Source organism: Moschus berezovskii, chromosome 19, assembly GCF_049115385.1.
Source record: "Moschus berezovskii isolate FMDL1 chromosome 19, NW_MosBer_1.0, whole genome shotgun sequence".
In the NCBI taxonomy this organism is placed as follows: domain Eukaryota; kingdom Metazoa; phylum Chordata; class Mammalia; order Artiodactyla; family Moschidae; genus Moschus; species Moschus berezovskii.
This window is the reverse complement of record NC_142478.1, coordinates 12,787,336-12,801,740: the sequence shown is the minus strand read 5'-3', so window position 1 is coordinate 12,801,740 and position 14,405 is coordinate 12,787,336. Positions and strand designations below refer to the sequence as shown.

Sequence of the window (14,405 nt, the reverse complement as noted above, 5' to 3'; positions counted from 1 at the left end):
CAGAATACTAGAATGGGCTGCCAGTTTCTTCTCTGGGGGATCTTCCTGACCCAAGGATGAAACCTGCGATTCTTGCATCTCCTGTATTGCAGGAGGATTCTTAACCACTGAGTCATTGGGGAATCCCTTATGAGTAAATATGGCAGCTATATAATGGTTAACCTCTGTATCAGTTCAGTTCAGTCACTCAGTCATGTCCGACTCTCCGCGACCCCATGAATCACAGCACGCCAGGCCTCCCCGTCCATCACCAACTCCCGGAGTTCACTCAAACTCATGTCCATCAAGTCGGTGATGCCATCCAGCCATCTCATTCTCTGTCGTCCCCTTCTCCTCCCGCCCCCAATCCTTCCCAGCATCAGAGTCTTTTCCAGTGAGTCAACTCTCTGCATGAGGTGGCCAAAGTATTGGAGTTTCAGCTTTAGCATCAGTCCTTCCAATGAACACCCAGGATTGATCTCCTTTAGAATGGACTGGTTGGATCTCCTTGCAGTATAAGGGACTCTCAAGAGTCTTCTCCAGCACATATACAAAAGAGTAACTGGTTTAGCAGGTGCATGTTAGAATGCACTTTGCTTATATTAACTTGCTTAATCTTGACATCAATCTTATGACATAATCATTATATTATTCTCATTTCACAGATGTGGAAACTGAAGATTGGAGATTTAATCACTAGCCCAAGGACACAATAAAAACATGGCAGAGAAAGAGTAGAAACCTAGGTCTGTTTCCAATGCCTGTCTCTTAATCACAATGCTACACTATCCTGTGGCCTGTCATCAAAACTTTTATGAACCCTAACTTGCCAATACCTCTGATGTAGGAAAATATACTTTGATTTTTAGGGGCAACTGGAAGAAACACAGACAATCTAAGCTGGGGCTGAAATTAAAGATTCAAGTTCAAATGTCAAAGACACTTGGGGAAACCGGCTGTCTGTCAGGGGGAGGACATGCTGCAAAGAAGCACTTCCTATTCTCTTTGCTCTCAGATCACATGACCACTGAGGCACTGTCACATGAGCACCCAGACAGCCTGCTAGCAGGTCTGTGCCCGGATTTGTGTGTGTGATGGACAATGCTCTACATACAAAACAAGATCGAAAACTTCCGAAGGGAAGAAATCACATTCACCTTTATCTTCAATAAGAGAAAATTAAGAAGTATATTTTCTTCTTTCCTTGTTAGAGCATCCCTGTGTGTGTGCGCACACGTGCTCAGTCATGTCAGACTTTTGCAACCCCATGGAGTATAGCCCACCAGGCTCCTCCCTCCATGGAATTCTCAGGCAAGAATACTGGAGTGAGTTGCCATTTCCTTCTCCAGGGGATCTCCCCAACCCAGGGACTGAACCTGGGTCTCCTGCATTGCAGGCAGATTCTTTACCATCTGAACCACCAGGGAAGCCCTATAGAGTTGCTAGTTTTTCTAATTAAATGAAAAACATCTCACTGAAAATAATACTTTGAAATTCAGCACCTGTAAGCACAATGAGTGCTTCTGGGACCGGAAAGGAGATGATCTTTCCCAGGACACATGTGAACACGGTTTATGGAGACAGGGAGCAACCTGTGCCTGCATTCTGCAAGGAGATGTAGGGCAGAGTGTAAACTACAAATGCTCCCTTTGAAAATCTACTTACATGTTTGTTGTTGTTCACTACGGCCAGTAAGTACTTATGCTTTAACTCTGCAAAATAAGGTCACTGAGAACTTTCATTTTTGGAAGATGAAGACGAGAAAAATTCATCTTGTGATATTAACAGTCTGGGTATGAAACTGCTCTTTCTTTCATTTCTCAGTTGCACATGCTATTTGCTCATTTATCATAATTGGTATCAATAAAAATTCACTTGGGTCATCAGCTCTTTAGAACAGCTAAGCATGTTTTCGAGTGTTACATGTAACCCTGGGAATCAAGAATACCACTGCTCCCTAATAAACCCTGTTGTCCTATATAAAGATATAGATTATATTGCAAATTAACATCACACATGATGTTTTAATTGTTGAGACTTGGGTTTTAATTGTTGAGGCTTTTGATTTGTGGTTTATCTTAACTCTATTTTTGTGGGGGAAAAATCAATCCCTTGTAGGCGCTGCACACATTCCTGAGGCGGCCACAATATTAGCTGTGGTTTCAAATATTTGACATTCACACTCAGAATTAAATGTCATTCATTATGTAACAGTTTTTTTCTTTCAAATTAAACCCTTTTTTTAAAAAGTATAAAAAAATATAAAGAAGGATGATAATAAGTAGAATGTTAACTGTGAAACTTACAGATTCGCTTTCTACCAAAATTTTAAGGTTAACCCAAAACTTTATAAAAGAAACTGAGTTTATATCTAAATGCTTCCACAGTCCACCTACTGATATACATTTTTTTTTTAAGTTTCAAAATGAACCTTTCATTTTTCAATACAGATACTTATGGATATTACACATCTAAAAATTACTAAAATTAGAATGGAGTACATTTTATGACTATATTTCAGTGCTATTTGGTGTAGCTACTGAGATTAGCCAAAAGCTTTCATATTTCTGACAGTTGTGTTATCAAAAATTCTCACGATAATGAATAACTTGTGTCAAATATTACTTGTGTTTTACTGCTGTGACTGAAATATATTGTACCATTTTCCCAGCCAGATATTTCAGAAGTTGAAACAGACCTACAAATAAAAGAGAACTTAGGCAAAACCTCAAATTTTGGAGGTCTGCCTAGATTTTCTGAATTTACTTATTAAATGCAGCAGGGCTCCTGGAAATCATCCAGAATCTATGGGCTGGAGAAGAGCAAAGAAACAGCTGGGTGTGAAGCTGGTTTGCTCTCCCGTGTGAACAAAAAGAACATGATCTTCTTGAAGCCACAGCTTAACTTTCCTCATACACCGGATATCAGGTGTATAATGTAACCTGCTAAATAAGAAGAAAACTTTTCATACATTCTATCACAGATTAGCAAAATAAGCTTACTAAAGCCTGAAGTTTTCATGATTTCTACAATTCTTTACTTCTGTTCTCCTGGTTTTTTATTTTGCTTTTTCTACATCAACAAAAATCAGCCTTGAATGTACTGAATTACCTGGAAGTTAATAAATTAATTTGGGGAGCTAAATGATATCAGAATTGATTATAAGGTTGACTGATTAAATGGCTGTAAAAGGGCAAGACACCAATAACAATTGAGTGGCCAATGTTTATAAAGGATTATTATCATGAACATTTTTAGAAAAAAATTTAAATTCTATCACCCATCTGATATTTTTTTCCTTTTTGTAAATTTCTTCTAACGGTTAATGATACAGTTTGGAAAGGGGACTAAAATCACTGTTGCTGAATTTAAAGAGTACATTTCCAGGGAATTCCGTGGCAGTCCAGAGGTTAGGACTCTGCTTTCACAGCTGAGGGTGCAGGTTCAATCCTTGGGCGGGGAACTAAAAGTACATTTCCCAAGTTAAGTTCTAGAAAGGATAAGCTGGGAGCCTCAGAAACCGTGAAGAACAATGGAGCAGGGAGAAGAGCCTGGTTCTACTGAGCCTGTGGACGAAGGATTGCAAACACAAGCTCCAGAATGTGGGCTGAGTGTATAGTGAGCAATGGTGGGTACTGAGGACTGGTGGGGCCTGCGGTAAACAGGGGCGAGCACGGGCAGCCCTGTGCAATCAAAATCCGTGAGAATCAAACATGACAAAAGGCCGAGAGCAACCTGAAAAGCCTTGCTGGTCAAGTGAAACACAGCTGAGACACGCTGACCCCACTACATCCCAGGCTGCTGGTCCGTCTCTCTGCTGGAGCCCAGCCCAGCCGGCTCACCCTCCCCGCTCCCTACGGCTGTCCCCTGCTGCCAGCGCGCTTTCCACCCTTGCATCCGGCTGGAAGGGAAGGCCACAGCCCTGGGTCTGAGTCCTAATTCACCAAGGAGGCTGCACAAGTCACACCTGCACGCCTCTGTCTTGTCCACTTTAGACAAGCTACCAGTCTTGCAGTGTTAAATCAGATGATAGATGGAAAAACTCTTTGGAAACTGAGAGACGCTAGACGTGTGTAGAGCAGATACCAACGCATCGGCCCCTGCCTCCCCGCTTCCTGTCCTACCCAATGCAGGCTTCACTCTTCCCCAGACCCAATCCCTCTGTGCTGGGATCAGCATCTTTTCTTATCCATTCTATTCTCAATGCTTGGCTGCTCATGCCACTCACTTCCAAGTGGCTCTACTGAAAACCCTTCACCCCAGCCACTGATTCCTGGGCCAAGGGGAGGGCTGGGCATGTCTTAGATGCTCTTTTCAGCTTCCAGGGGGTCACTCAACAGCCTCTCCTCCTTTGAAGTCAGCGCTACTTGCCCTGGTGTCCTGGCACCCAGAACATTTCTCCATTTCCTCAGTGGTCACGGCACTGGATTCTGAGATTTCCTCTCTATCCTGTCTCCTGCCATCATCCCAGCCTCACCCTCATCTGATGAGAGTGTCCTCAAATGCCTTCCCCTCTGTTTGGAAAGGCTTGGGCCGCTGTCTGGGGAAGAAGCGGTTAGCATCCCTGCCAAGGCTAATCCTGCCTCCCTCGTCTCTCCTGGCTCCTTCTGCCATCGAGTTCTCTCCTTTCATGCTTGGTTCCAGACGCCCAAAGCAGCTTCCCACCAATCTGCAAGTCCCCGGCCGTCGGGCACCTGCCTGATGTTGCGGGGTCAACCCCAGTAGGCTTCTGTCAGCATTTCTGGCTTCCACTGGAAGCTCTGCCATGAGTCATGCCTCTGGGAAGCCCTGATCTCTCGGCCTTCTGCCAGCTCCTCTGCCTCCCTGATGGGTCTTCCTGTCCCTCAGCCCTGCGTTCCTCCTTTCAAGCACCTCAGTGGGTCTTCCCTCTTCTTCCTGTGCCTCGTTACCCCCACCTGCCACTGGACTTTCCTGTTCTACAAGGATCATGTCAAGCTTTATCTCACTACCCAAATTTCTTTTCTGAGTTCGAGTCCCCCAGTTTCCCCCTCTTTAGGTCTCTCTCTGAGGTGATGCATGCTCAGTCGCTCAGTCTTGTCCGACTCTTTGCAACCCCATGGACTGAAGCCCGCCAGGCTCCTCTGTCCATCAGATTCTCCAGGCAAGAAGACTGGAGTGGGTTGCCATCACATCCTGCAGGGATCGTCCTAACCCAGGGATGGAACCTACATCTCCTGTATCTCCTGCATTGGCAGGTGGGTTCTTTACCACTCAGCCACCTGGAGAAGTCATTTTACACTCCATAAAATCCACTCCAATCCCAACAAGAATGCACTTCTCTTCATGGGATCACTACCACCTTACAAGCATCTCTGCCCTCAAAACCCAGGTTACTTCTGATCCAGACAATTTTGCCTCCCCCTTCTCGTCAAGGCTGACTCTGCAGTGTGTCTTGAATGCATCTGGTGCTGTCAGCAAGCTACCCACCACCATTAAGAAAGTGAAAGTGTAGTCGCTCAGTCATGTCTGACTCTTCGTGACCCTGTGGACTGTAGCCCGCCAGACTCCTCTGTCTGTGGGATTTCCCAGGCAAGAATACACCATAATTCAGGCTGCTATTTCAGCCTCACAGCAGGTCTCTGGGCTTCCAGTCTGGCTCCATTCTGTCTGACTTGGCCTCTCTCTCTCATCTCATTCCCTTTCCTCCAGTCTACCTACTGCCAGACACATCTTCATGAAGCCATGAAGGACCCCTTTGGCCATGCCAGCCCACTGCTCAGAGCCTTCTGGACCACACTCCCCTGCTTGCCTAATAGACAGCAGATGTCTTCAACAGGTGCGAATCTTCTGGTTCAATCTACATACCTCCCCAATCCAACAGTACCTGATATGCCTTGAAAAATTAGTGGATACATAAATGAGATAAAAAACAAAAATCATAAACAGGCAAAACAAATCCCCAGAGCTAAGCACTATTATGTGGGTCTGCTTCCATGCTCTCTCCTGCTCATGCCTCGGACCCAATCCCTCACTTTGGCGAAGCCCTCTGAGATGAAGCTTCATCAAGAATCCTCTGATGCCAAGAAGTGAGGGTGTGGGTCCCTCCTCTGAGCCCCCAGGACAGTCTTTATCATGGCAGACAACCACCTTCGACAGTGTATTAAAATTATCTTGACTTTATCTCACAGGAGATAGTGAAGGGCAGGGAAGACTGGTGTGCTGCAGTTTACGGGGTCGCAAAGAACTGGACATGACTCAGCGACTGGACAACAAAATCAAAACCCCCTGAAGGCTGAGAATGTGCCGCGTGCATTCTGGTGGTTCCTGAACTGCCCAGTCCCACCATACACATAACAGACACTTAACGAATCCTTGGTGGCCGGATGGAGGAAGGGATCAAGGCAGGTGCACCACCCAAAGCTTCTAACTCTGCAAGTAACTTAATTCATCCTGCACCAAAGCCCTCCGCCCACCTCCTCTTACTTTTTTTTAATATACTGACTACCTGGCCCTAGAAAGAGACTAGTCTCCTAAAGGGAAGATGATGTGACAGTGTAAAAAAGTGCCAATTGGACATTAATTTACTTGTGCTCAGCAGCAGCAACACTTTCATTACGGTGTATTCCTCGAAGGTGAGCTGCAGCCGGACAAACTGAAGGCTGATCTGGTGCATCCCCTGGCAGAGCTCATACATGGCAGACTGGTGCATCTTCTCTCTGCAAAGGAAAAGCAAAGATGTCTGAGATTGGAAGGTCCAGGACCAGACCCAGACCAGCAGCCCCAGGGAGCCCACGGAGAAATCTGAGTCCGAGTTATGCCTTTGGCTTCGACGCAGAGCAGGCGTATATTTGCAAGAGAAGTCAGCTGCCTAGCACGGTGACTGGTAAACTGCCTCTCGACCAACCTAGCCAGGCTGTTTATTCTTCCCCTGGGAGAATGTCAGAAGCACTGAAACCAATCTTTTTCAAAGCGTGCCATGATTCCACTTTACATCAAGAGTGATAACGTGTGATGGTGCTGTGTGTGATCCTGAGATCATCCAATGAGTAGAGAAGCTGCTGTGACGTGGGGTGAAGCCCAGAGATGCCTGTTCCTTTGTAGCCAGAGATTCCAAGCCCGTACTGTTTGGAAGAGCTGTGTGAGATGCTATTGACAGACAACAATAATGACCAGTCTCGTTTCCACATGGACCTCCATTACTTCCCCCAATAGAGGTTGTGAAATGTGCCTGCTAACGCTTTGCAGCAACATATTTGAAAAGACAAACCAGGCACTTCCCTGGAAGTTCAGTGGTTAAGACTTCACGTTCCAAGGCAGTGGATGTGGGTACAATCCCTGGTCAGAAGGCTAAGATCCTACATGCCTTGTGGCCAAAAAACCAAAACATAAAACAGAAGCATTATTGTAACAAATCCAATAAAGACTTAAAAAGAGAAACTGAATTTTGAAAAGTGAAGGGAAATCAGACAACATTTAAAAAGATTCCTCAAATGGAACCTCTCTAGTCCAGAATAAGATGATTCGGGAATCTGTGTGAAACATACACATGTCCATTCAACCAACCAACAGAGCCACACTCTATGCCCAAATCCAAGTGTTTCCATAAAAATCCACAAGATATTACAACAGAAGTCATGATTATCTCTTTCCGTGAGCAGGCAGGCAGGCATTGTTTAATTGTTCAGATGTTTTTCCTCAAAGTGATAAATCCTCTGGGAGGCCCTGGGTAAGTACCAAGTTATGATGACCAGAAAGAAATGAGTGAAAAAGAGACTACTAGTGAGAAACAGGCCTGATGACCCAGGCCGTAGATACAGAGGAGTTGATGATGGCTGATCCACTTCTATGAGTGAGTGAACACAGCTGAGTGTCTGTGGCAAAGCCACCCTGGGATTCCTTTTCCAGGGTGCACTCTTGGCAAAATTCTCTTTTTCCTCATGTGCATAGAACACATAGCATTTTTCTTGGTATTATTGTTATATGTTTTTCTTTCCCTGTAATATTTTTACCATTAAAAATTAAAACAATTTTTTTTAATTTATGAAATTTTAAAATTAATTTAAAAATTTAAATTTATATTAAAAATGCAGCATGTTGGATCTTATTTCCCCTACCAGGGATCAAACCTGTGACCCTTGCATTGGGAGCACATGGTCTTAACCACTGGACTGCCAGGGAAATCCCTAAATTTACTTTTTATCGAAGTATAGTTGATTTACAATGCTGCACTAATTTCTGCTCTGCAGCACAGTGACTCAGTTATACATACATATACACACACATTCTTTTTCATACTGTTTTCCATTATGGTTCACTGTGGGATATCGGATATAGTTCCCTGTGCTACAATAGGACCCTGTGGTTTATCCATTCTATATATAATGCTTTGCATCTGCTAATCCCAAACTTCCAATCCTTCCCCACCCACCCGCCTTGGCAACTACAAGTCTGTTCTCTATATCTGTGAGTCTGTTTTTGTTTCATAGATAGGTTCACTTGTGTCATATTTTAGATTCTGTACATAAGTGATATCACTTGGTATTTGTCTTTCGGGGAGCTATTTCTAATTAAGGAAATATTTTCAAAACACTTGCACACACATCCAAACCCAAACACACACACACACACAGAAAAATAGCAGGAGACTATGGATCCACCATGAAGAATTAAGAATGCAAATATATGCTAATGTCTTTGCCATACTTGCTTCATATCTTTAAGAAGTGAACACGGCCTCCTTAAGTCCTGCTCTGCCTCCCTCCTGTCCCCAATCATCTTCCTCACTCAAGAAGGGAACCACCCACCTTCGGAGAGCCCCATTTCCTCTCGGATATGCACACTTTACACACAGGTATGTATTCATAAAAACAGCGCCCAGTACCACTTTGTTTTATGTAAATTTGAAATTAGATATGCACATCCTTCTGCAACTTATTTTTATTCACCGTGGTGATTCTGCGATGCATCTGTTTTAATACAGGTAACTCCAAGTGGAGTCATTTTCTCTGCAGTGCCTTTCATTTGTTTGAACACACCACAGTTTACTAATCCCTCCCACTCCGGATGGACACCGGGGTTGTTTCCGCTTTATGGCTATTACAGATGAGTCCCCAGGGACATCCTTGGGTATTTCTCTAGGATACAGGATGAAAATAGAACTGCTGAGTCATGGATGTGTGCACAGCTGCTGCTTTCATTCCAACCAGGAGGAGATGAGAGGTCCTTTTGTTCCAAGTCCGGCCAACACTCGTCATTAACCCGTTTGAATTGTTTTGCTACTTGATGAGGGCTGAAAGGTCAGCCCCACTATTGACTTTATTTGCATGGTCATGATCACCAGCAGGCTGAACATTTTTCAAATGTTTTTTGACCATTTGGGTTTCTTCTTTGTTGATTTGTCTTTTCTTATCTTTAAATACTTTAAGCTTTTTTCTCCATCACCAATCTTTATACATATTTTTTTGCCTTATAATTTTTCTCTGATATTAATATTGTTTATTCCTTATTCCCTCTCTTTCTTCCTTCCTGTTTCTTTCTTTTGCTCTATCTTTAGAATTAGCCTGGGGACTTCTCTAGTGGTTCAGTGGTAAGGACTCTGAGCTCTCACTGCGAGGGCCTAGGCTCTATCCCTGATCAGGGAACTAGGATTCCACAAGCCTGGTGCAGTTAAAGTGGGAAAAAAAAAAAAAAAGACTTTGCCTGGAATGCCCTTAAAAAAATCCTTTGTTTACAAAGTTCCCACATAATTCTATTTCACACATGTTGCTTACAAACAGCAAAAAGCTGAATTTAAAAAGTCTGAGAGTCTCTGTATTATAATAGCTTGGTTTAATCTGTTTTCATTTATCATGATTATTAATTTATTTGGAATTTTTTCCTACCAGTTTAACTTCTCCTCCTTTCCTTCTTTCTACTTCATTTCCTTTTATTAAATGGGTCCAGCTTAAAAAAAAAAAAAACCTCTTTGCTCATCTACTGGATTTAGAAGAGTCACATTCTATTTTTACTCTTAAAATAATTAAGTTATGAACTTGCAGATTTAAAAATCGAAAGTTAATCAACAGCTTTTCCACGAGGAATAGAAAACATGTAGAGTATTTTATCTTTGGTCTGCTGCTTCCTATTTTCACAGTATTGCACTTTAGGATTTAAACTTCCATGTGTTTTCAGATTACTGCTGAAGTCTCTCTCTCACATCCACACCTCATGTCTGTTTAGAGTTACAAATGTATTTCTCTGATCACCGTTGTTACCTGCACTTAACTCCTTAGCACTGGGTTCAATTTCTTATTGAATAATGTATGTATATACATATATAATTAAAATTCTGCAGCAGTCAGTCACTGAATGTTGAAATCTTTCAGTCTTGCTATGCCTGAAAGTGTTTTTATTTCACCTGCATTCTGGAATGATAGCTTAACGCGTTATAGATTTCTAGTGTGACAGGTAACCTCCTTCAGTACTTTGAAGATAGTATTCCACTACACCTGGATCTTCACCACCACTTTTGGGAAATTTCTAGTCGGTCTAATTGTCTTTCTCTTATAGGTAGAGAACTAGTACTTTCTCTTCGGTAGCATAATAAAAACTTGCTCTGTTTATTTTTGATGCCTGCAGTTTCAATACGGGGAACTGAAGTATACACTTATTTTTACTCCTCTTGCTCAGGATTCAGTGTCCTTATTTGATCTGAAGATGCAGTTATTCCTTCAGTTCTGAACTGTTCTTAGACACTGTTCCTTCAAATATCACCCCCGCCCCACCTATTTTTCCTTTTTGAACTCCTACTAGTGGGTTAGGCCTGTTCACTGAATCTTCTGCATTAACCACCCTTTCATATTTTCTTTCTTCTCATCCCTTTGTCGGAGAAGGCAATGGCACCCCACTCCAGTACTCTTGCCTGGAGAATCCCATGGACGGAGGAGCCTGGTAGGCTGCAGCCCATGGGGTCACTAAGAGTCAGACACAACTGAGCGACTTCTTTCACTTTTCACTTTCACGTATTGGAGAAGGAAATGGCAACCCACTCCAGTGTTCTTGCCTGGAGAATCCGAGGGACAGAGCAGCCTGGTGAGCTGCCTTCTATGGGGTCACACAGAGTCAGACACGACTGACGCGACTTAGCAGCAGCAGCAGCATCGCTTTGTACTGCATCCCAGGTGGCTCAGTGGTAAATAACCCGTCTGCAATTCAGGACACAAAAGAGATGTGGGTTCAACCCCCGGGTCGGGAAGGTCCCCTGGAGGAGGGCATGGCAACCCACTCCAGTATTCTTGCCTGGACAATCCCATGGGCAGAGGGGCCTGGCGGGCTATGGACCATAGGTTACACAGAGTCGACATAACTGAAGCGATTTGGCTCGCACACCCGCGTGGCATTCTAGGTGACTTTCTCATCTATCTTCTAATATTTTTTTTTTCTTATTCTGTGTAATCTGTTTAATGTCTACAGTGTTTTGATTTTAATGTTTTTCATGTCTTGGGCTTGTTTGCTGAATCGTGTCTGACTCTTTGCGACCCCACGGACTGGAGCCTGCCAGGCTCCTCAGTCCATGGGATTTCCCAGGCAAGAATATCAGAGCACATTGCCATTTCCTCCTTCGGAAATGGCAGGCTAGGTGCCTAGAAATGCTTGATTTAGTTTTTCCTCAAACATTTCTGTTATTTTCCATGAGATACTTCTTACTTTATGGTTATTATACCTCCTTTTTCTAAACCATACCTTATCTGTTATATCTCTAAATACTTTCAACATGTTTATTTTACAGTTGGTTTAAAATGTTTTCAATTCATTTTGGGGGGATGCTCATAAGCCTGTCCAGCATATTTTATTTAGGCATATACTGTTTTCTAGGTGAATCCCAGGGGCACTGTCTTGTGGAAGGGACTCTACAGGAAGTTTTGGCATTTATAACTATCAGGGGTACAAGCATTTCACTTGATCTGGACCAGTTTTGATGCTAAATTTTCAGCTTAATTGCTTTTTGCAAGACTCGTGTATTTTAAATTTAGACTCCACACTTGATGTGATGCAGGCTTGTGGTTCTTATTTCTTTCAGCTTCCTTGCCACGTCCCTGGGTTGGTTGGCTTGCTGGGTTTACTGTCCCTGTTAGTAGACAGTGAAATCTTTTCAGAGCCTGGGGGCTCCATTTCAGTTCCGGTCTTGCTGGAGTGTACATTCTCCTGTTTGTCTTCTAACACCCATCCCTAAGGCGTTTTTCTATATCCAACAGTCTGAGGGCCACGTATAGCTAGCTTTAACTCCAAGTTGAACTACTCTGGTTGTGAATTCTCTGTTCTTACACTTGTTTTTTTTTTTTTTTTCCTTTTGAGCTTGGTTATATATTTAAGATCTTTTAAAATACAAATTTTCTATGTGTTCAGAGGGGGAAAAAAAGGCTCAGTTCACTTTCACCATTCCAATTGCTAACTTTAAGCCTCTTAAAGGCAAGATCCATGTCTGACTGACCTTTGTGAGGGTCAAATAGACTCTAATAGGCAAGTGCCCTGTGTCCATCTTTATGCAAAAGTGTTTCATGAATGAATGAGAGAGAAGGAAAGCCAAAAGGAAAGAGGACAAGCGAAGACAACCAAAGGAATGGCAGACACACAGATGTACCTGCGACAGTGATGATTAGAGAGAGGTAACACTGAAAATTCACAGGAAGATCGAGTGGCTAATGAACTAGATACAACTTTTGTTAAGTTCCTGAAAAGTTTCTAAGGACAAAAGGAGAGACACAGGTTGTAAAACGGGGTGAAGCAGATAGCAAATCTGGATGTCTGTGGAATATAATACAATACACAATTGATGACATGCAGTTTAAAAAGTGCACCCCTAAGCACTTGATCCCTTCAGCTTCCCTGTGCTGGAAGCAAAACAGACATCCTTGGCTTTGCCCCAGTAGAGGGTAGGAATGCATAGCCCATGGGCCTCTGAGTGTGCCGGTTTTGTGAGCCTGGCATCATGTCACTTCTGAGATCTAGGCTTATCATATGTAAAACTGGGAATTAACACTAAATCCCACTGTGCAGAGATGTAGGGACCAACTGTATGGAAGTTCTTAAATTATAAAGCCCTCTAAGAATATTCGCTTTTGCTGGTGATGTCATGGGGAGAACAAAATGCTTCTGGAGAGACCAATGATCATTTTGGTTAAAAAAGACCAAGAAAGAATCAAATTCTTAAAATTACTTTTCAGGAAAATAAGACTGCATTCCCGTTGTTATTTCTACACACAGCATGGTAAATAAGTCAGGAGAAAAACCAGAGAGGATGCAGATTTTCAAGAAGGGAGACATGACTTGCCCAGGGTAGAACAGGAGGACGAAAGGTCTCATGTCAAAGCGTTTCTGTTATCAGACGTGTAAGCAAAACGTCCACACACAGATTAAAGGTTGCTTACAGAGAGACCTCAGATTCTACGTGAAAAACAGATTAGCATGTTAATGCGTAATAACACACCTAAAAAAAGCACTTTTTTTGTCACTTGTATAGGAAAAGCATCTCTTTAACTCTTTCCTGAGGCATTATTACTTGAATAATCCCCATCGTTTTCAGAGCTATCACTTACGGAATGCCTACCATACCAAAATTTCATCTTGTTAGTTCTCAAAATGCCTTATGCGACTTATTCTCATGTTCATGACAAGGAAATAATTTAGGTACACAATCGAGCCTTGGACTTAAACCCCGGTTCTTTTCTTCAAAACACAGGCCTCTGCATGTGAGCCAAGCAGTTCCTGAAGGACATCCCCCCACCACCCCGATGATGCAGCAGTGGAAAAGACACGCATTGAAGACCATAGCACTCTCTTAAGAGTTGTTTCCGTGAAACTGCTGGAAATCTGTACTGAACTGGTCACCACAGCAGTGACTGGAATAAGAGATAAAGCCAAAATGATCCTAGATTATGAACAGTGTTTATCTAAAGACAACCTGAAGAGGCTAATGAAGTGAAATGAAAGTCGCTCAGTCATGTCCAACTCTTTGCGACCCCATGGACTATAGTCCATAGAATTCTCTAGGCCAGCATACTGGAATTAGTAGCCTTTCCCTTCTCCAGGGGATCTTTCCAACCCAGGGATCGAACCCAGGTCTCCGGCTTTGCAGGTGGATTACTTACCAGCAGAGCCACAAGGGAAGGCCTGAAGAGGCTAGGATGTTCTTAAAATAGACCTCCAAGAGATGAACTTTCTGACAGACATATCCTCTCCACTCTGTTTAAGTCCATGCCGTGAGATGGCTGGAACTGGATTCGTTTAGGCTCCCGACTCAAGAGAACCGCCTGAAGGTGTTTTCAGCCAAGTGAACGTCCCAGTCGCACGGACTTCACTCTTCACTCTCTAGTTCCAGTTCAGAGACTCTCACGGCCGACCGTTCCAACTACCTCCATCAGAGACACGGCTCCCAACTAAGCCTGTGCGCCTCAACTGCTGAGCCCACGCTCCGCCAGAAAAGAAGC

The 14,405-nt window shown here is 43.3% G+C and overlaps 1 protein-coding gene across 4 annotated transcripts in view; it reads right to left on the bottom strand.

Annotated features, from left to right (window-relative positions):
* NR3C2 (nuclear receptor subfamily 3 group C member 2) overlaps nucleotides 1-14,405 on the bottom strand; it is a 437,832-nt gene that overhangs the window by 44,685 nt on the left and 378,742 nt on the right. For all 4 annotated transcript variants that reach the window (XM_088827978.1, XM_088827979.1, XM_055405624.2 and 1 more), the window contains exon 7: nucleotides 6,526-6,656. In XM_088827978.1, the coding sequence (XP_088684104.1) occupies nucleotides 6,526-6,656 (131 nt within the window). The remainder of the gene's footprint in view (nucleotides 1-6,525; nucleotides 6,657-14,405) is intronic.